This window comes from Diachasma alloeum, unplaced genomic scaffold (genome assembly GCF_001412515.2).
Source record: "Diachasma alloeum isolate Michigan unplaced genomic scaffold, Dall2.0 Dall_scaffold_00203, whole genome shotgun sequence".
Taxonomy (NCBI): domain Eukaryota; kingdom Metazoa; phylum Arthropoda; class Insecta; order Hymenoptera; family Braconidae; genus Diachasma; species Diachasma alloeum.
The window spans coordinates 133,929-156,770 of record NW_021680368.1 but is presented as its reverse complement, the minus strand read 5'-3'; the positions used below and the strand labels follow the sequence as shown (position 1 = coordinate 156,770).

Sequence of the window (22,842 nt, the reverse complement as noted above, 5' to 3'; positions counted from 1 at the left end):
CTAATTTCAACAATTAAATATTGGACTCAAGAAGCGGATCAATCCCGCGAAATTGCGCATTTAGTTAAGAACTATTGTTTCCCAAATCACAGGTTACCTATCATATGATCATTATTCTGTGTAGGAATTTTCTCATCTTTCAGTATTGGATAGCCGAAATGAAGAACTAATCTCCCTTGTTTCGCATAGAATAACCGTTTTAGAGAGCAAATTACGTATGGAAGTATAGAATAATGAAAGGTTCTAAGATTTCTTGCTTGGATAAAATCTAATAATTTTTTAGAACAACTAAAATTTTGTGGTAAATTTTTTTCATCTCGGGGCATTCTTCATATGTTCAGTGCGATATTTTTCATTCTTGGTAATTTTCAACTTCCGACTTTCTTCGCTTCAAAGGGCTCTTAGGGGAGAGTGTTCCATTCTACTGAATGGAAAATTATTATTCTCATCAATACTCCCAAGAATAAAAAAAAGTTGACAAAGAAATTTAATAACAAAAATTTTTTTGCTTGAATTGCATCAAACAGTCGTTGTTTGACTGTTTCATTTCGCTCTGCTGTTTCATTTTACCCCACTCCCCCCCCCCTCACCCTATTCGAGAATGTCTTTTCTCTGTCTCGGTGCCCAAAAGAGGTATCCACGAAATTCCCTCATCTCACTTGAATTTCGAGATATTTCTCAAAGATTGATCTTCAAGTGAAATTGACTCATCCTTCAATTTTAATTGTTAATCACTTTCATAGATTTCGACTTTCATTGCCAACAATATTCCAGAACCGTCAAAAAATCAATAAATATCAATTCTTATCAATTCATTGATAAAAATCGAAGGAAAAAATGCCCATTCTGTTTTTGAATTCGCGATTTTGAATTTTTACCGCCACTGATGCAGCAATGGCGTCTGTCAATTACCACGATTACCACACAAACCTTCTCTATTCTCATTCGTCGTCAGTCCTCGTAACGCAAATGAAGTAAACGAGTGGAAACGAGGGAGAGGAAGAGAAGGATTGATGAAAAAATTGCTAGCAAGAGAAAGAAAGGTAAATAAAAATGGACAACATGTCGGCAGTTGGCATCTGTCGATAGAGTGGGCCTTGAGGCTGAACACAAGCGGTGAGGGTGAACAATTTCAGTGTGTAAAAAAGCACCGCTGGATTAATTTGTACAAAGAGGTAAATGATCTACCAGTGCGGGATTTTATCAATCAGATAACTCGTTAATAAATCATTAATCAATTGAATTGTAAAAACCATCCAAGTAGTCTGCTTTGCAAACCCCTAGCATCACAATTTGTACATAATATACCCCCAAATATTTCCTATTTCATTCCAAAATATTTTTAAACGCCCGAAAAAATAATAAAATTTCCCGAAAAATTCAGAACTTATCAGAAAAAAAAACAAGAAAAATGTAAAAAAAATCGTAAAAATTTCATCTCTCCAAACCGGTGAGTCAAGTGTTGTCAAAAAATAGCGGCGAGGCGGCACTGTATGTCATAATTGATTCAATTGTTAAATTTGTCTCGATTCCAACGGTTTCACCCAATAAAAATCCAAAAACAATTTTTTTTCACCTTAAAACCTTCAAAACCCTGAAAATTCATAAAATCCAATCGTAAAAATGGGCAATGCCGTGAGGAGCGACACTTCGTGAGACATTTTGTGAGAAAGAGAGAAAGAACGAGCAAAAAAAATAGTCGTGGGTTTTGTTAGTGCGACGCCGGTTGGAGTCGGGGGGATAACCTTCAAAATCGAAGCTTCCTTTCAAACCCTCGGGGACGAGCCTTCGATAGGTACGTGAATACAATTTTTTGAACCATTCCCATCCATCATTCATCAAATCAATTGGTGTTAGGGAGGTTCAAGGGTGTTCATTTTAGTGGAGAAATTCTGTTTTCGGTTTTAGGGATAATGAAGTGGCTCAGTACGAGCAACATCGGCGGTGAACCGGCACCACAAATGCAGCTACATCATCCATCCGCCAATGGCCACATACCCACTGCAAGTTTTTACACATTTATCATTTTATTTTCTAATTTTTTCTAATTTTTCTCATCATTTGGAGTCAAAACGTTTCGGTGGATTGAGGAATTAATTGATGACCATTAGTTTAGAGTTTTTTTTTTTAATTTCTGGAGGTAAAACATTGTTTGTAAAATTTGTCTCATTTTTTCAATGATTTACAAAATTTTTGATGAATTCATTACCAAAATTTTGGACAAATCCACGAGTTTTTGAGGGTTGAAGTTGATTCTTTCGTTTTTGTCGCTATTAGTGAGCGTTTGTCCGTAGTAAATGCGAAGTATTTTTTTTTTATTTGTTTGGAGTTGAGATGAGTCGATGATTGAGGTTAGGACAGACTCTCCAGTGAAATTTGATGCTAGATGCTGACAATTAAGTAGGGAATCAACGTTTATGAATTTTCCCTAAATTAATTTAATGTCAGTTTTGGAGGATTCTGAAAACGTTTTCATTTTCATTTTCGGAAGTTAAGATTGTTGAAGATCATTTAAAACTCTTTGTCGAAAATGCTGGGGATGTTAGAGGGGGGAATCGATGATTGTGATAGTTATCTGTCAATCTGTCAAAAAAAGGTCCATGGAGATCTTCTTCTCTTCATTTCCATTGCTACTAGGGGGTCATTAATCATTGCAGTTTTTAGTTTTATCGATAATTAGGATTATTGTTGTGAAATGTGTAACGGTGATGATGGTTGGCTGATAGCATGTTTGGAATCAATAATTGGGGTGTTGAGTCAATAATTAGCCAACTAATGCATTAATTAAACTTTTTTGCAATGCTGTATCTTATGTAAAATGATGAATGCATGATTAATCATAAATTATGAATGGATAAATAATGGAAATATGATAAATACTCTCAGGATTTTTTTAGGTTCATGGCAATAATTTTTTGCATTTGTTTTCACATTATTTCCAGTTATAATACGATTAAGGATATTTATTAAATATCATAAACACTTGGAAAAATTTTAATTTTTTTTTCGATTTATGGACAGGGTTGTTTCCTTCATGTTGCTAAAAATTTCAATTCACCAACCTGACGTTGATTATTCAGAAATAAAATAGACAATATGTACTGAATGTAAGCGATAAATCTTTGCATTATTTGCCTGGGCATACCAGATTTTTTCTTGGTCCTTGCATCCAGTGTATTTTTTACATTGTCGTCTTTTTGTATGTTTTATTCTTAGACTCTTCCAATAGGTGAATTATCAATTCAAAGATTAATCCTATGAGAACCTGTGTCTACAAAACTGGTTGAATGAGTTTCGTCAGGGCGACTACAACCAATTTTGGTTAAGGGGAGACTACTAGGGGAGGTTGGGGTAAAATGGACACTTGACTTTTTTTTAAATGTTAATGAGAGGCTGAAATGTTGATGAAATTCAATAATTTCCCTTTCAATACAAAGAACAATTCTTTCCCTTTGTGACGAGCCTAACCTGAACTCAATTGATAAATTTGTTTCTGAGTTATGAACAATTTAAAAAAAGTCTAAAGTGTCCATTTTACCCCACCCTCTCCTATGAGTTTTAAAAGTCGTGGGCTAGAATGAGATTTCTCACATTCTCAGATCGGTTATATGTCTGAAAATGAATAATTTGTGCAAAAAACTAATTGTTTATGATTCCTTTACCTCGTAAATGCTTAGAATGTTAAAAATAGTTCAGGGCCTCCAATTTTTGAGCTACAGAGATTTTTTTCCAAAATTTTTGGAAAAATATGTGCAATTATAATTACGAATTAGTTTTTTGAAATTCAACTCCTACACAGCTAATTTCGTTATTATTTTAATAAAAAAATTGTACCATTCATGTAAAATAGCCCGAAAAATGTTTCTGAAAGAATCAAGAATATATTTTTAATATTTTAAGGATAATTTTTCTGCTTATTTTACATGAATGGCGCAAATTTTTATGTTAAACAAAACGAAATTAGCTGTGTAGGAGTCGAAATTCAAAAAAACTAATTCGTCATTGTTATTGTACACATTTTTTCAAAAATTTTGAAAAAAAACTTCTGTAGCTCAAAAATTGGAGGCCCTGAACTATTTTTAAGATTTTAAGCATTTGCGGGGCAAACGAACAATAAACAATTAATTTTTTTGCCCCAATTATTCGTTTTTAGACATATAATCGATCTTGAATGCAAGAGGAATCTCACTCCAATAGCCTGTGACTATTAAAACTCATAGTAGTCTCCCCTTATGGATATCCAAGTACTCAGGCTATTTTTTCTCCAGTGAAATGCTTTTCTATTTTTTTAGTCGAACATCCGAGCCTTTATTTGAGCCCCATTTGACCCTAAGTTTCCGGACTTTTTACAATGATTTTATTATTTACATTTTGCAGTTCCGAATTTAGATCTCGATATTGAACCATTAGTAAACATTTTAAAAATCTGCAAAAAAATTGGAAAGTTTACTTTTTGGAGGATTATTGATGAAATAATTTGAAAATCGCAATTTTTTTAAAATTACGAGCATTTTTGATAAATGATTTATGAGCAATATATTTAAATTTTAATATATACAAATTTGTTCATCTTCAGAATTCTACCAGAAATCAATTTCATGCCTAGAAAAATAATGTTTCCGAAAGTTTCAACAATTTCAATTATTTATTCATAAACAACGAATGTTAAAAAAAATTAATAATTCCGTGCGAAATTTACTTTGAATGACGCGGAATATTCGTGATTTTTTTCAAATTTTTCTCATGCAATTTAATTGACCAATTTGATGGTTGAAATCGGTTGAATCTATAGTGTGGTTTGTACCAAACTATGAAAGATACTTAAGCTACTTAAGCTATATGTATATTAAGGATATCCTTAAGCAATAAGATTTATGGGACAATTAATTGATTTGATTTGTTCAAAGTTATTCGAATGATGCAATGTTTCGAAAATAATAATAAACATTAGTATAAGCTTGTACTTGAAACTGTACCATTAACCTTAAGCCAAGTTTTTTCTCACACACGGGCCCTTACAGGATTTATATTCAAATTGTTATTTACTTACTGGAAGATTCTAAAAATAAAAATAGAGGCAGTGTGAAAGAGTGTACTGAATCCAATAGCCATGGAAAAGTATTATTTACCCAGGCATTTAAAACTTTGAATCCTATATAACTTCATGCCAACACTTACATTCGTTGCATATTGTCTATTTAATTTCTGAATAATCAACTCAGGTTGACGGACTAAAAATTTTGTCAACACAAAAGACATAACTTGGTAAATCAGTCGAAAGAAAAAATTTTTTTTGAGTGTTTGAAGTTTTGAATAACCATCCTGGAATTAAAAATTATTCAAATAAAATTAAAAAATAATAATTTACAAAGTTCCAATCTTTGTTTTGTTTTTTTTTTGGGAAAAATCGCATTTTCCCGTAACAGTCCATGTCATATTTCAAAATTACTGTTGGATTATCACAACGGTCTTCATCCGCCATTTAAAATTGTGTACGTGAATTTAAGATGTAAAAACCTAAAGCGTGCATTTATTCGGAATTTTCTTCGTACTTTTGGGACCTTGCCATAATAACCTCAATATTCGGTTTCAGGATACCCAAGTGTCATTTACAGTTTGGTACAGAACACACTATAGATTCAAATAATTTCAATCTTCAAATTTGTCAATTGAATCAATCATCAATGATAAAAATTTGAAAAAAAATCATGAATCTTCAGCGTCATTCAACTTACATTTTGTACAGAATTATTTTTTTAAATACTCGTTGTTTATAAATAAATAATTGAAATAGTTAAAGCTTCCGGAATCCTTATTTTTTAGGTATGAAATTAATTTCTGGTAAAATTATGAATATGAATAAATTTGTTACAATTCCGAACAGATGATTTTTAAGGTAGAAAGTAGATTGTTTATAAATTATTTATAGAAAGTGCTCGTAATTTGAAAAAATTGCAATTTTTAAATTATTTGATCACTCTTCATCCAAAAGTAGCTACCTAATTGTTTTACAGATTTTTGAAATGTTTTCTAGCGGTTCAATATCGAGATTCAAATTCAGACCTTCAAAGTTTCAATAATACAATAATTGTAAAATATCCGTAAACTTGGGGTCAAATCGGGCTGACATGAAAGCTCTGATGTTCGACTACAAAAGTTGAAAAACATTAGAGTACTTGGATATCCTTAAATCGTATATATAATCGGATATGGTGTTGATTTTAATTATAATTGATGTTGTCTCCAGGACGTAGATCAGTGTGGACAGGTAATGGCAAGTGGTGATGCAGTGCGTCTTCAAGCTGGACAGACAAGTCAAATGGGCATAAATAGAGCCCAGGATGACGCTATGGTAGGTTATGGATTCCAGAGGCCAGCAGAGCCTGAATTCAATGCCCAGGCATCAACGTTTCAGACTAAACAGACACCACGTGCTTGGGCTCTGGCAGATGATCCCATCATCGACAACGTGAGTACTTCGTTCCATTCCAACTCCCATAAACCCGTCATTTCCAAATCCGAACATAATAATTTGGATTGATTTTCAGTTTTATCAATTAACGTTAAATTTTTTTGGATTTCAGAGCCACGAAAAATGGAAATATCCAATGACTAAACTCAGTGTACCACAACAGAGTCAACCACCCCAGTTTGGACTTCAGGCGATGAATAATGTACATACCGTACCTTATGAAATACATCCAATGCAACTCAAGGTAAATTCATAATTAAATTTCATTTTATTTTCATTCTCATTTCGATTTTATAAAAATTCAACGATACCAAGTGGATTAGAGACAGGGATAGTCATATTCATGAATCATAATTACCGGTAAATTTTGATGCCATCATTTATTTAATATTATTTTGAAAAATTTTAATTATTCAAGTAACTATCAATTCAAATATTTAAATTTTGAACTATTTTATTAATCAATAATTTAGGTAGGAAGATTGCCGATTATTCGGTTAATCGATAATCCCTTTTAAAAAATTGGAATTGTTTATTTAATGAAAAATTTACAGTTGCATATTATCAAATATTTAATTCATCATTAATCAGAAATTTAAATTATCAATATTATTATTATACTATTTTTAAATTTTGATTGAGTGTATTTAAACCTTCATTAATGTAAGTCACAAATCCTTTTAATATTGACGAAATTTTATATTAATGGCCATCTCTGATTAGATGACCAAATTCATGTTAATAAAATATTTGAGAATTAATTAGAATGTTATCATATAAGGCAAAACTCATGGCGGAAAGTACTTCTCATTTAACATTTTAATGGTTGAGCTATTTCGATAATTATGGATTCTATAAAAATCATTTGAAAAAACTAAATGATTGCGAAAAAGATTTCTTAACATTTCCCTCTGAGGCTTTTTATTTTTGTAATAATTCGCAGAGTGGAAAAGATGTTACATTTTCCTTGATTTTACTATAATGTTTGATCGGGGGATTATGCTGGCAATGAGTATTTATGAGAGAAAATATCAATATAGTGTTTTATAATGATTTGTCTCTCTAGAATGAAAGCTGATCCTCCCTCCCGGGGATAATCATCAGATTAACAGAAATGTGATATTGTCCTTTATTACATTACATTCTATGGAATCCCTTCACTTTTTTATACATGCGATGTGTTGCATTAAGACTTTGTCCACAGAAACTGTAATTCCATCTGAATTCGGCAAAATGGAAACTTGTAAATGTTTAATTTACTGTGCGCAATTTGACATAAAAATTAAGAATAATACAAAATCCTCGTGACTCGATTAGTGAATTCTATTTTTTGTTTTTAATTTGCCATACTCACATTATACGCATCGAATTTCACACAACGAACTGAATATTTACAAGTTTGAACTATACAATGTGGACTTCAGATGGCACAATGTGTAATTGCCTTGGCATATGTCAACTTAGTAGAATTAAAAATGTACATTGTGTAATTGGAGTGATCAGAATTAGTATTTCTGGAGACAAGGAAAATCAATGGAAAAAACATAAATTAAAAAAAGGCAAGAAAACTTGTAAAATCTATGAAAAAAAATTCAGTTATGATGCTTAGTGCAAAGCATCAAATGTGTCAAAAAATGAAGGAAGCTCATAGGTAATTTTTTTCAAGAAAATTTTGTATTGATATTGAAATATGGCATTTTGGTAGGCGTCATTTATTGAAATATAATCAAGGAACCTTTTTTGTAAAAAAGCATTTCAAAATTCTCCATTAAACCCTAATCCCCGAGACAGATCGACGATAAACAAACATTTTGTATTCAACTTCACTCATCCTTGACAATTTTCTTCATTTTCGCTCTCATAAAATCGGATGTCAATTAGTCATTGTTTTTGTTGCAGAGTGGAGGACCCGGTACCGAGCACCTCGTCTACCTGAACAATCAGATGACCTCCCAGCAACTCGCCCTCTTCCATCATCAGCATCAACAGCAGCAACAACAACAGCAACAACAGCAGCAACAACAGCAACAACAACAGCAACAGCAGTTCAGAAATGGACAGGTAAGATGTCTTATCTAACACACTTTATCCCTATCGCCATAAATATCTTCAACCACACTAAAATAGATCGATCTTTTACTTATCGATCAATGAATTATTGGACAATTTACTACGAAAACTTCGTGACTCTTACTCTCAAGTTCGTGACAATATTTACTCGCCCAGCAAATATCGTGTAGGCGGTTTCAATGGAGGGCCCACGCGTCTGAGTCAACCGATCATTTGATGAAAAAAACTTTTCGAGGCTTTTGGTTTATTCCAACGAAATTTATCATTTTGTTTTCCATTACAAAATAGAAAGTTTTTCGTTGCTCCTCCAAATTTAAAGACTCGACTCTGATTTTATCTTTTCTGTATCAGAGTCTTTTGGTGAGGATAATAGAGGGAGAGGGAGACAAGAGTTCCATACCTGTTGTGAGAGCGACGAAAGTCATGAAGAGTGAGAGAGGGAATAGGGGGCAGAATTAAAATTATGTCAGGGCCACCGTGCATTTTAAACTCATTTCTGAATATTTCAAATTCAATATATTAGATTTGGCATTGGCTAGAACAGAGAAATTTAATTATATGAACCATTTTTTGATATTACCATCTCATAAACAACTGGGAAATTTATCAACAAGTCATTGTTTGATTCAAACAGATGGAAATAAATGGATTTCCCTCGAGGAGTGGAATTATCACTTGAAACGTTAGCAAAGAAAAGTAAATATATGTGCACATCCGCATGAAAAGGGACCACTTTGTCGATTCTAGATTTCAAGATATTCACGTTTCGGTCTCAGCAACTCCCATTTACATCAACGTTGAATTATTTTTTTCATTTTCTCCGGCGACGTCATTTTTGACCCTATGAGGATCTTTTTGGGCTCAAAATGTGCGGAGTGTTATAAATATTATCAGAGTATACATAACTCCATATCGACAAAGTGGTTCCTTTTCATGCGGACGTCCGCATATTGCTTTTTCTTGAATTTTGAATTTAAAATTGCTGAACTCCATTTTTTTTATATTACTTGATTCAATTACGTGAAACTCACTTCAATCTCACTCAGTGGTTTGACAATATCTCGGAATCTTGAAGAGAATGCGAAATATCTATTAAGGACGGAATTTTCACTTCGCATTTGAACGTGAAACAATTATAGGAAATTCTAATTTTCGAGTTTTTCTTGAGAATAAGTGAAGTAGAGATGAAAGGTGAACGAAATTTTTCTTGAAATAATTGAGGGCACAGAAAAAAAAAGTTTCTAGTTTTGAGAGTTGAGTTGCTGATTTTAAGGAACTTATGGTTCTAGAAGATATTCCAACGAGACTAAAGAACTGGTTACTTAATTTCAGAAGAAAAAATGCTGAAATGCAGTAGCAAAAACGTTGGGTCCTTAAATTGAGAACTTTTGAGTTCTCAAGTTAAGAACATTTGAAAGAGATAAGGGTGAGTGGGGCAAAATGAAACAGTAAAAAAACTACTGTTTGACGCAATTCAAGCAGAAAAACAACTTTCTGTTAAATATTTGTCTTTATTAACTTTTTTTCATTCATGGGAGTACTGATGAGAATAATAATTTTCCTTTCAGTAAAATGGAAAATTATTGAGAAATTTTGACGGGTGATTTTGTCAATGGATCAATTGAGAAGAAAATGAAACAGCGGGGGAAAAAAGGAAAATATGATGCTGAATTTCAATCGAATAATCTATTGACAAAATCTTCGCCCATCACAACTTCTCAATAATTTTCCATTTTACTGAATGAAAAATTATTATTCTCATCAGTACTTCCAAGAATAAAAGAAAAGTTGACAAAAAAATTGACAACAAATTTTTTTTTTTACTTGAATTGCGTCAAACAGTTTTTTTTACTGTTTCATTTTGCCCCACTCTCTCCTAAAATTCGACAATAATTATATCATTAATTGAGTCAAGGTGTAACGTATGTACTTAGGAATAACAAAGACTTCATAAACATGAGTAGATGAATTTTAGAATTAGAAAAAAACATCAATGTAGGAATGCAAATATTTTTAATTTAAGAGTCGAAATGTTCTTAATTCAAAATCTTTATTGTGAGAACCCAAAAGTTCCGAATTACAGAACCAACTTTTCAATAAAGTAAAGATGTTATTAAAAAAATACCTGAGTTATTCTCCACACGCCCGTGCGAATTATAGGGTTAACGAAGATGTAATTTTCGACTCATTACGTTTTACCACTTAAAGACCATTCGAATGCATCCTTCCGCGACTTTTTTTACGCGTGTTACGCTCTCTGAATGCTTTACGAAATATTACAAACACCTTGTTCGAGAAGTTACTGACAAACGTTGTTTATTTTCCTCCAAATACCTTTCCATTTTCTCTTAGGGCTATTTAAACCCTCATAATCAGTCTTCAAGGCTAGTTTTTACTGAATTTCTCCCAGAGTAATAGGTATATTTTTCCGATGACTTTTTTGTATTCCTTATTTGTAAAATCATCGCCACACTTAAAAATTTTTGTCTGAAATTTCCGGTACACTTTTTGGAAATTTTCATCAAATTTAATTACCACTGAAATTTTAAGGAATTTCGTCATTGAAAATTCAAAATTCCGTGGAAAAATCAAAGAGAACTGTAAATTTCAGTTCCATTTTTCCCCGAAAATAAATAGGAAGCCAGAAAATTGCGGTAAATATATTCTGGAATTTTCTGGACAGTGACACTGAATGCGATTTTTAGAGGGAAAAAAATCATGAAATTCCAGATTTCACTAAAAATTCAATGTATGGCACTGAATATTCATATTAGATTGGAAGTTCAAATAAATTGAGGAATTCTCGTCTTTATGCTGCTTAAAATTCTGGAATTTCACGGGATTTTCAGTGAACCCTGAAATTTCAGGATTTTTTCCCCCTAAATCGCATTCAGCGTTACTATTCCGAAAATTAGTAATCAGCTGTCCATGAAATTTCATTTTTTTTCTAACAGTGCATCTCACTTCAATCCTAATATGTTTTTAAGCATTGACCTCTCATCGAAATCAAATTTTCTCATTCTACAAATTATTATTAGTTATTCAGACGATTATTCAATTAATTTTCAAATTCACTTCAAATGAAAAATAGAAATGACAATAGGAGGAAACAGGTGAATTGAAGAATTCCATTCGTATTTACTTGAATTAATAAACAAAAATTCTTCACTCAAACTCCACTCCCTTCGCAATCCCACGTATGCTTCCTACTTTACCCACAGTGTGTCGCTCCAGTCAAGGCGTCGTTCTTTGTTTCGCCCCGGAGTCAGTCTACCATCCACACGAAGCCCAGTGAGACCGGCTCATCACTGTTGTGTGCATCAAACCACAACTAAAACGAGCAAAAAGAAAGCAAAACTAAAAAAAAAAGACAATAAACCGCTGAAATAAAAACAAGCTCAATTCCCATGTTCATTCCGATCTCGTAGCAAGTGCATTAAACCTCTCGGGTCAGTGATAAATTCTAACATTGGCTGACATACACATCGGTAAATTCAATTTAATTCATTAATACGTGGGATAAAAAACGAGTCACTTTGGGGAACTACTCAAAATGAAAGTGTGAGACTGAAACTGTCCGTTTTATCAACTGTGCCAAAACGGACCGAGGATAGTAACGTAAACAGTGACTTGGCGTGAACAAAACGAACCAAAACAACACTTCCAAAACAACAATTGATTAATTATTCAACATTAAATAACCATTAAAAATTGATATTAAATTGAAAATAAATAACATCGAGCCTTCGGAATTGACGAAAATAAATCGACATAAAAAGTTGTGTGAGTTTGTTCTCCATCCACAGGATTGAACGAGTTTTTTTTATTTGTTTTGAAGAAGAATTCATTGGTGGTGGATTGTCGATAGTTCAGTGGATAATAATGATGGTTTTTCAATAATTAGAGGGAGGGGGATAAAACGTGCTGTCAAAAGTAATCCGGCAGTAGTGGGGTTGCCGAGGGAGAGAGAGGAGGCTGCGACTGCTCATAGCTCAGCTCAGTGATGGACGAATCGTGTTGTTGCCCCCCTTTTGCTGTAAATAAAAAGTGAATTTATGATTTTTTTCCTCATTGCAGAGAAATTTTTTTAAAAACTCCTATCAAATTTTACCTTTTGGTAACACATCAACTGATTGATCAATTGATCATTGTCGATTGATTGGAAGTGTGGGTTATTTATGAGAAAATTGATTCATTTATTCGTTAACGATAAATAAATGAGTTGTCGAGTGTTCTGCAAACTACACAGTGGCGAGATTGATTTTATCAATTTATTTGGAAGTGAATACAAACTTTAAGTGGGATTGAAATCTTTTGACATTCAGTTGTGACAAGTGGAGAGGAGAATACCTTCGGTTTCTCAGGATCTGTTGTGCTCTGTTTGAGTTTGTGTGTCCAAGTTTTTTACATCTGTTGTGTTTGGAAAAAAAGGGGAAGAGTGAAGTGGATAAATTTGATACGGTGGATAGTTACGGAGTTGGCTACGGTCAGGGAGCTAACACCGGCGACTGGATGAAACCGCCGGGGGATTTATTCCTTTACTGCGATATGAAAGACCTGGGTGCTGATATGGTACATATACATAACTTTTTTTGAAGAGTAACGATGATTCATCGATGGAGAGAAGAAATGAGATGCATTTCAATTGATTACATTTTTTTGCGTTTCAATACTGAGAAAAAATATATTTTTGCCAAATATCCATTTACTTGGGAAAACTATTCATTTTTTCAATATCGTATTTCTCCAGTTGAGTTATGCCCAGGCCATCCTCATTAGGTTTCAGTTATATCTATTATGTTGCTCTAAAAGATGATCATGTTAGTTATGACCTTAAGGGGAAACGGAACCCCTGCGTTTATATGAATCTTTAGAATTGTGTTTTCTCCTGCAATTATTATTTTTTATTCATTACACTACTTCATTGACTCAACAATGCGATAATCGAGTCGATAAAGTAATGTCATAGATAGAAATTAATAATTGTAGGAGAAAACACAATTCTATGATTTGATATAGACAAAGGGGTTCCGTCTCCCCTTAAGAAAAATTCAAAAATTTCTTACTCTCCAGGCCATTTTCGGTTCTCGGCTATTTTGAATTAACACGAAAAAATCCGTTTATTATTGCCAACTTTCCGAGTGGTAAATCTCACTCTTCTCAGGGCAATTACTTTATTTCCATCTATTAGAAAAATCAAAAACAAAACAGTACCAGAAATGTCTGTTTTAATCATTGCCATCAGTGATTCTAATTTTTAATTATCACATGAGTCAAAGATTTTTCAGTGGAATTTGATAAATATTTCATTCCTACCTATTTAAAAAACTAATTCACTCTAAAAATTTCCTTATAAATAAGAACCACCAGAAGATCACAAAAAAACTTTATATCTTACCTGTAAAGTTACATCCATTGGGGACATTAATCATTTGTTGTAACCACATTATTGAGTTTAAAAATACTCTACCTTTGGGGAGGAGAAATTTTGGAATGAATGCAGGCGGTTGGAAAAATAATTCAGTTGACCTTAAGTGAACTCCTCCAATAATTATCAACATAAAAAAATTAATCGATATTCTTCGCTCTAGACAATAAGAAATTTAGAAAAAATGAGTAATCATTAGAGGAGTTCATCCAAGGTCATGTGTAACATAGTCATCCTTCACAGCAATATGATTGTTATAATTGAAACCTAATCAGGCTCGCCTATGCGTGACTCGATTGAAGAAATACGACTTTGAAAACATGAATGCTTCTCTCAAGTAAATGAATATTTGGCAAATTTTTTTTTTCTCAGTGAACAGAAGATGTGGATGAATGAATTGCCGATTCTGTAATTTTTCTTAGAAATTGCTTAGAATGTGATAAAAAATGAAGATATGATGAAGCTGACACTGGCGGAAGATTCGCCAGCAGAAAATTCGATTTAGTCGAGTCTAGGGGTGGCCATTATTTTTAAGTCATGTACAAACTCGTTCGCGCTTGAAAAACGTTTGTACATATAATTGTTTGACCCTGACATACTTACAAATCCCCTAAATTGAATATTCTGCTGGTGAATATTCCACTAGTTTCAGCTTCATCCACTTGTCATGTGTTGAAAAAATGTCGGTATCTATGTGCAAAATTCCAGAGAAATGTTGATGAATCTTCAGAAACAGGCGTATACTAATAGAAAAAATTATTTTTATTGAGATGTTTCTTTCTTGGAACAAGTATTATATACTTGAACCACTTGCAAATAAATAATAATCAGTCATATTTATTTGAAAATTAACAACCAAATGATAGTTGGTTCAAATAAAATTCTCTTGATAAAATTAATTTTTTCTGTCAGTATAAAGAGATGGTTCAAAATCTGATATTTTGCCCCATAAGCTATACCGTTGGGCTGCACTTTTAGAATTTTTTTACTCAATATCTTGAAAACGATTCCAACAAATACAATTTTATCGATGCAAAAATTCCTTTAAAGATATCCAAGTACTTTGGCTATTTTTTCTCCAGCAAAATGCTTTTCTACTTTTGTAGTCGACAAACATCAGAGCTTTCATTTGAGCCCCATTTGACCCTAAGTTTCCGGGCATTTTACAATGATTTTGTTATTTAAACTTTGCAGGTCTGAATTTGAATCTCGATATTGAACCGTTAGAAAACATTTTTTAAATCTGATAAAAAATCAGAAAGTTTACTTTTGGAGGAAGATTGATGAACCAATTTAAATTTTTTATGAATAATTTATAAACATTTACTTTTTTACCATAAAAATCATCTTTTCGGAACCCTAGCAGATTTATTCATATTCAGAATTTTACCAGAGATCGATTTCATGCCTAAAAAAACAGGTTCCCGAAAGTTTAAACAATTTCAATTATTTATTTTTAAATAACAAATGTTTAAAAGAATAATAATTCTGTAAAATGGAATTTGAATGACGCTAAATATTTGTAATTTTTTTCAAATTGTTCTCACGTAATTCAAGTGACAAATTTGATGATTAAAAATGGTGGAATCTATAGTGTGGTCTGTACTAAACTGTAAAAAATACTTGGATATCCTTAAATGTATTTAAAAACAAGTGAATAAAAAGAAAACCGTCTCGATTAAAAATTAAATTTATGAAATTCATAACCGTAACAAAATTTTTACAAAGATTTTCTTTTGCGACCCTTAATTTTCTTTACAACCTGTTCTTATAGACATTCCAATATCTCAATTAGACATTTATAAAACACTTCACGAATTAAAGTAAATTTTTAAAATTGAAATTCCAATTTTTGCCAAATTTTTCTCAATCAATGAGAGATATTCCAATTTTGGTAAATATCTTCATTTCTCCTTTCTCTACGAAAATTTCAGTGCTTCAATTAGATTTGAGTTTTTTAAATCAAAAGTTCATCTATTCTCCCCAGCATCGAAGTCCAATCAATCTTCAATTACAATTATTTCATTGGTTATTGAACAGTTGAACTTCATTGCTTTTTTTTATTGAAGATATTCGCGGGTTTTTTGTCCCATGGCAAGGCCAGGAGGGTGGAGGGGGAGACATGTGTTCAAGAGTCTCTCGTTCATCTTCTGCACCTGACTGCATCATCCCTTTTTGGTCGTTAAATTGTAAAATTCCATTCGTTTCGAGGCTGGATGAGTTCTTTAATCTGTAATAGTCAGTTGGGAAATGGAGAAAACCTCCAGGAACTTCTTTTTACTCTTTCTTCCACTTCAGAGTGAGGTTAATGCTCTTGAATCGTTATGTTTAATGAGTTTTTATTGAGTTTTTAGATGAAGAGGAAGGTATTTTTTTGACAGGAGAAAAACAGATTTATCTGACAATATCAAACACTGAAGTGGTTAAACGTAATAAAACGAGCTGATTCTTCCAATTCTTTCCCTTCTGAAAGAAGAAAGATTATCTTGATTGTAGGAGGAAATTCAAGGGATTTTTTTTTGTAAATCATAAATTTCTCTAAAACCACTCGTTATCGAGATAACGAGGTGTAATTTGAAAATGATTCAGGACTTTCTACCCCCGTTGTAAAATCGTCATAGTCAACTTGTTTATTTTCCCACTAACTATGGTATTTTGTACCTTTTTTTTATATTATAAAGGTTTTATTCAATCGAACCTTTTCACATTCTCGATTATATTCCCCTGCGTTTTCAATTAAAAACTTAATAAATCTATTGCATTAGCTATTATGAGTACATTAATGTACAGATTATTGTTGTTTCATAAAGACAGAACATTTTTGGTTCAAGAAACTTCACCTGGAACGACATTTCAATGAGTTTAGGATTCCATTGGATGTTATTTATTGATATTTTTTATTTAATCACGACAGATTAATGAGAATTCTCAATAAAAGGATTTCATTCGTCAACTGCTGTACGTCGCAAGTTTGAGCCTCATGCAGAAATACCTGAAACTCGTTTAATTTCAATCCTCTCCCCTGCTGAATTTTCAGGCGGGTTACGATCCCATTACATGCGAGGTGACTATAAAAAGTCAATTTCTCACATTCGTTGCCATCGTGAGTGGTACAAACAATATTGTAAAGGGCATATCGATTTTTAGGGTTTTATTATTATGGTTTCATGTGTCAATTTGCTGTCTAAGGGCAAAATTTTTAAAAGCCGTGTCAAATGCGGAATTTTTGATAAGTCGTGACTACTTCAAGTGGGTAACGTAGAGAAAATGGCACAGTCAAAAAAAATTTACACACATTGGTTGTTAAATATCTCTCAAACTAGCAGACCGGTGAGGGAATATACCGACCCTCTTCTGAGTCTTGAAAATTCATCACAAAAAAAAAGCAAAAATAATTTGCGAATGTAATTGACAAAATTTTGCATTTAACTGACAAGAATTCCACTGGCTCTTCTGTAATAGGGATTTTATACATTTTTTTATGGAGAAATTATGAAAATGAATCGTTTAGTCTTCAAGAAGTTAAATACAGGATAAATTCCACAATTTCGGCTTTCAAAATGGAAGCTTTGTTGGTTTTGACGATCCACTTTTGCCCGTAACGGATGTAGAATTTTATGAAATGTGAAGATATGATGTTTTCAGACAATGTGTGTATGTATGAGCGGATTTGTTGGATGTTTTTATAAAGCTTCCCAAAAAAGGAATAAAGTTGAAGCCCAAAATCTGAAATTCTGTCCGATAATTGCTATTATTTTCGAGTATTTCACTGTAAGAAATTTCTTGAAATTTCAGTTACATCGTTATCTGAATTTCCGATGTTGTGAGTTTGAATTCGATTTCACATGAAAGGGTTCACATTATTTCTCATTCATCTAAAAAATTCAAGAAAATTGGGTTTTTCATGTTAAACGATCATTGATTTATCAATGAAAGTTTAAAGTTCCAAACTCATCGTGAAAATTGAACATCACACACAATTCAATTTTCTCTAGAATGAGAATTTAAAAAAGTTGTTGCCTGAATTTTCAAACTTTTCAATGTTTTTGCAGTGTCGTATGGATCTGAAAATCGAAAAATCATCGTCAAATCAAATCAATCAAAAACATCGCAAAATATTTCTTGTAATAATATCTATCAAATCAACTCACAATATCTCTATGTAATTAGGGACAGCTCGATAATAATTGATATTTTCCATTTTTATGGTAACATCGATCAATGCACGATCACTCCCGAAAAAAATGAGGCAGAAGGTTGAAAATTTGATGAAATTGTAACCTTCTAACCCTCAAAAACAAAAACCAATTTTTTTATAAAAAAATGTGCCAAGGAAAATTTTGGAAAATTTTCGCCTCCTGGAAATTGAGGATATCATCATTTTTAAATAGAACTTTCATGGAAAATTTTAAGAAAGAAATGGAGAAAACAAGCCAAGTCAGGGAATTTTGAATGGACGGCCATAGTGTGCAGAATGCTGCAATAGCTCTTATATAGCTCTGGTAGAAACAAACATTGAAACATCAAAAAATAATTGTTATGAAATCAAATCTTAGTAAAGGCGGAACCGATATTCTTCGCACAAATCAGAAGAATGATTAGATTGAAATTACAAAGTAATTTAAAAAATTCGGCGCCAAGATAAAAATTCATAAAAATTCTTTTCTGATCTTTCAATGTAGAGCTACCCTATTTACAGCAATGTGCCCCCTATGGCCATCCATTAAAAATTCCCTGATTTGGTTTTTTTTTCTTCATTTCTCTTTTTTCAAATTTTCCGTGACAGTTCCATTTTTTCAATATAGTTTCGTCAATTTTCAAGAAGAACCAACTGAAAATTTTCCTTGGCACAGTTTTTTTTACTAAACCATTTGTTTCCATTTTTTATTAGGCACATTTCATAATTTTTTTCTAAATGAGGAAATAATTAATTTTATCTTCGTGAAGTGTTGTTTGTGGGAATAGAATTTGACCTGTTTCATGTTTTGTCTGCGTTTTTATTCCCTAAAAAAGAAAGTATTTCTATCAAGCTCTTTTCCACATTCATCTATCTACTGAATTTTAATTACATAATTTTCAATAATCTATTCATGCATTGGCGTTAATTGCAAAATTTCCGTGAAATGTTTAATTCATTCACCAAACTTAATTTTCAAATTCTCGGTAAAAATCGAACTTATTTAGGGTATCCAGCGAAAAATTTCTTCCAAATTCCTTTATTTTTCCCAGTTTTCCAGACCATAGTATATATCTAACTTAGGCAGGTAAAATAAAATAATTGTACCCACGTGTGGAGTTGCCACCGAGCCAAAAGCGAGTAAAGGGTCCTTCGTTTCACTTCCCGTGGTTAAACACGTATTTTTGGTCTCGGCTTAGCGGGAGAGAAATCTGGCTTTGCGTCCGCTGGGACGAAATAGTGGCTTTTGACATAAGGCCTAAAAAAGTTTTCTGGCGAATATGAGGTTGTGGCTCGAGCCGAAGGCGAGGTGGTGCAATCATATGAGCTAGAAAAGTTTCTTAAGTTTTATTATTCGTGTGTCCGTAAAGCGCGGCTTTACGGCCGGATTGACAAAAAAGTTATTTTATTCCCTGACTACAGAAAACGTTCATAAGAGTCCAACAGAAGGGTGGAGCAAAACCATCGTGAGTGTAAAACGGGAAATACTTTTTGTTATAAAATGTGATTAAATGAACAATAAAAATTGATGTAATTACCATTACTCAATAACAAGGTAATAAAAAATCCATTTTGCTTCATAATTGATTAGAAAAGTTATCAGAGTGTGAAATTGTTCACTAGCCATTAATGCGGTATTGAAAAATAGGTCGTAAACAATTACAAGTTACAGAAGTGAATTTTATTCTGATCTGGTAGGAATATTCCCACAGCAGAAGATGCAATTTAGGGGATGTTCAAGGGTGTAAGGATGAAACAATCATATGTACAAATCTCTTTCAAGTGCGAATCGGTTTCTGCACGGAGAGAATAAAATAGTAGCAATTATCATACCCATCGGAAAGATTACCATGCAGATGGGACAGCTTACCATTTTCCATAGTAATGCTCATCATATTTCATTGATATTTTTTGTTCAAGCAAAAAATACGGCTTCCAGCAATCTCACCGAGAATTAAAATGATCATTTTCCGTAAAATCTCTTAATTTCAGGAACGTGTCCTACCAATATCGAGCGAGCATGAACATCATCAAAAAAAAATTTAACACTGGTTTAAATGAAAGTTATAGAGACAAAACCGGGAATTCCTTGGAAACTAGAAGCGACAAAGTGGGCACTTTTCTGTGCATTTCAAGTTGTGTCTTCACGTAACCTGCCTTAGGTCTGTGCCTAAGTCAACCTTCATTACATTGGAAGAGTTGTTGGGAGTAGCAGTGGAGTCAGAGGATCAGGATGCAGTTCTGGATAACTTGAAATCTGGCTGAGGATCTCCCCCCCCCGAGGGTTGCAAAGAGAATAAAGTTCTTAACCTCTCCAAAACGTAACTCTTTGGAAGCGAGTACCACATCAAACCTTAACTTTTAAATAAAATAAGATATACTCTACCCACAGTTAGTATTGCCAGTGTCTTTGGCCCTTCGATGTCGAGTTTACCAGGGAAGTCTCTCAAATCAATAAAGATCAACATGCTAGACTGGTCTTTCTGCACAGGTCTAATCACTAGTTCCCCAGCAATCATCAATAAACTCTAGGGTTCAGCTGCAAAGGTAGAATCATTCCTTCACTCGCTGAGAACAGTTAAACATCTGTTCATATCGCGTAGTGAGACAGACCAGATACTAAGACAGGAGGCGGCTATTGCAATTCAACCGGAAGAAAACAATGACGATTCTCATCCTAAAAGAGCTCGATTTGAGATTTGATAACATGTTTGAGATCTTATGCAAGAAAACTGACGGGATTCGAAATTCAAACAATCCTTCATATCAAATGGATGGCGATGCGTCGAAAAAGGAGAACCTTGATGCAGAAGATTCTTGCACGTGTTCGGAAGACAACTGTCCAGATTCTTTCATAGTTTCTAACCCAGATAAACCATTGGCGTTTTCAAATCTAGACCTAGGCCAAATTCTGGAATTACCTGCCAGAAGCTAGATGTTAAAGCGTGGAACAATATAAAATACAAAGAAGTCCAGAAGAAACTCCAGGCTTCATCCGTTTTTGATACACGGAGAAAAAAGTTGGAGAAAAATGACCAAACAAGTCAAGTAATCGTGGAGCAACCTCGATTTTTAGTATTTTTTCACCTTAAATAGTAGAAAAAGTGCGTGATTAGTAGTGAAATTTACTTCGTTGGCCGGAAAAATTTACTAAACGTGAGGGTGATTTGTACCGAAACTGTAAAATTTACCCTGCATCCCATCAAAAATTGTCCCACTGAAAGTGACTAATCGCTCCAATTTTTCATATAATTTTTTTGGAACGGTGAATGATTTTTACCGAACCCGTTTGGTAAAAATTCACTGCCATCCGTCCCCATGACCTTCAGACGGGTACGAAACAAACAATCCCCTGCCGGAGTGAGAAATTTTACTAAACAGGAGGATAATTTTTGCATCCATAGATGTATTTTTTTAGCGAAAAAATCGTAAGATATCCACCAAAAACCAGTATTTTTCAACAAAATTAAATTTCGCTCCACGATTACCATTCGTATAGTAATCGAAAATAAACAGTCAACCTGGGACTGTTGCTCCGAAGTCATTTGGTCAAGACATGTCGGCGAAGTCTGATCTGACAGCTGGTACTATCACATGCACTCTTAATCCAGAGACAGAGACTGTTTTCAGCTCCGTGAAGTTAGCAGATCAGGGTCATCAGATCGGGTCGGCAAATATCTAAAAAATACGGGCTTTTTATGGGCTTTTTTTTGCAGAAAAATTAAAGTTTCTGCTTAAATATTATGACCAAAAAATCGATTTTTGAGTTTGAGGTGTTAAGCTAGCAGACCAATGGGGTCGAATTGGGATAATTCATGCACAATGGCACAGAATTAAATACGGGCTAATTTGCTGCAAGAAAGTAATTTCATTTCAACTTCACGTGGCGACTGTTTTCAGCTATCAAATCGCTAGTAGAAAAGTATTCTCAAAGTCTTGATGACGTCCGAGAGGCCTTTTTTCGGGGAGTCTTCGGTGAAACCAATCGCAGACGATCTTTTACATTTCACCCGTGTCCAAAAGGCAGGAATATTTCAGCTTCTTCAAGCCTAGGGAACCACACCTAGCAGCGATATTGGTAGAAATTCTACCTTCTCATTTATTTGATGAAAAGTCTCTCAGAATTTCTGGACTAATAACGTGGCATTCGAAAGGTTTTCCTCAGAAGAGAACAGACCTCCCTAGTTCAAGATATGCAATTCCCTTCGTCCAACATCACCAAGCAGCTCTAGGGACCTCTCCCAACCGGCTCCCCAATGAAATCGCAGTACATCTCACCTGTCACTCCTGAGAAGGGGATAAGCCTTCGAGGAGACCATCCAAGGAGGGAAAACTCAACAGAAGTGCTCAACGTGCCCAAAGATCATGACTATTCTTTCCAGGGAAGTCAGCTGAGCCACTTCATTCCTTGGTGGTTTCAATTAGGAGCTCTGAAACACATTATAAGAATTTCAGAGGGTTACTTGATTCCAGTTATAAATAAAAAAAAATCCACCTGCACCTCTCGTAAGAGGAAAACCTGGAACTGTATGCTACCAAGGTAACACCTTAAATATCAGAAGAAATAAAGTCGATGCTTCGTCAGGAAGTGTTAGAAGAGGCTGGATGGGAGATACGATTCGTATTTCCAATGTTTTTGATCCCGAAACCAGATGGAAAATTTCGACAGATATTCAACCTTTGATGCCTGAACGA

The 22,842-nt window shown here is 33.5% G+C and overlaps 1 protein-coding gene across 8 annotated transcripts in view; it reads left to right on the top strand.

Moving 5' to 3' along the window:
• Positions 1 to 957: 957 nt before the first annotated feature.
• The window catches only part of LOC107036062 (pumilio homolog 2), a 130,818-nt gene continuing 108,933 nt past the window's right edge, over positions 958 to 22,842 (top strand). For 6 of the 8 annotated variants that reach the window (XM_015253788.2, XM_015253791.2, XM_015253792.2 and 3 more), the window contains exons 1-5: positions 1,087 to 1,795; positions 1,909 to 2,003; positions 6,248 to 6,469; positions 6,585 to 6,716; positions 8,372 to 8,533. In XM_015253788.2, coding sequence (XP_015109274.1) covers positions 1,914 to 2,003; positions 6,248 to 6,469; positions 6,585 to 6,716; positions 8,372 to 8,533 — 606 coding nt within the window. In that variant the 5' untranslated portion in view covers positions 1,087 to 1,795; positions 1,909 to 1,913. Of the gene's footprint in view, positions 1,044 to 1,086; positions 1,796 to 1,908; positions 2,004 to 6,247; positions 6,470 to 6,584; positions 6,717 to 8,371; positions 8,534 to 22,842 lie in introns of those variants that run through there. The other 2 variants (XM_015253787.1, XM_015253786.1) reach the window with 2 other exon arrangements.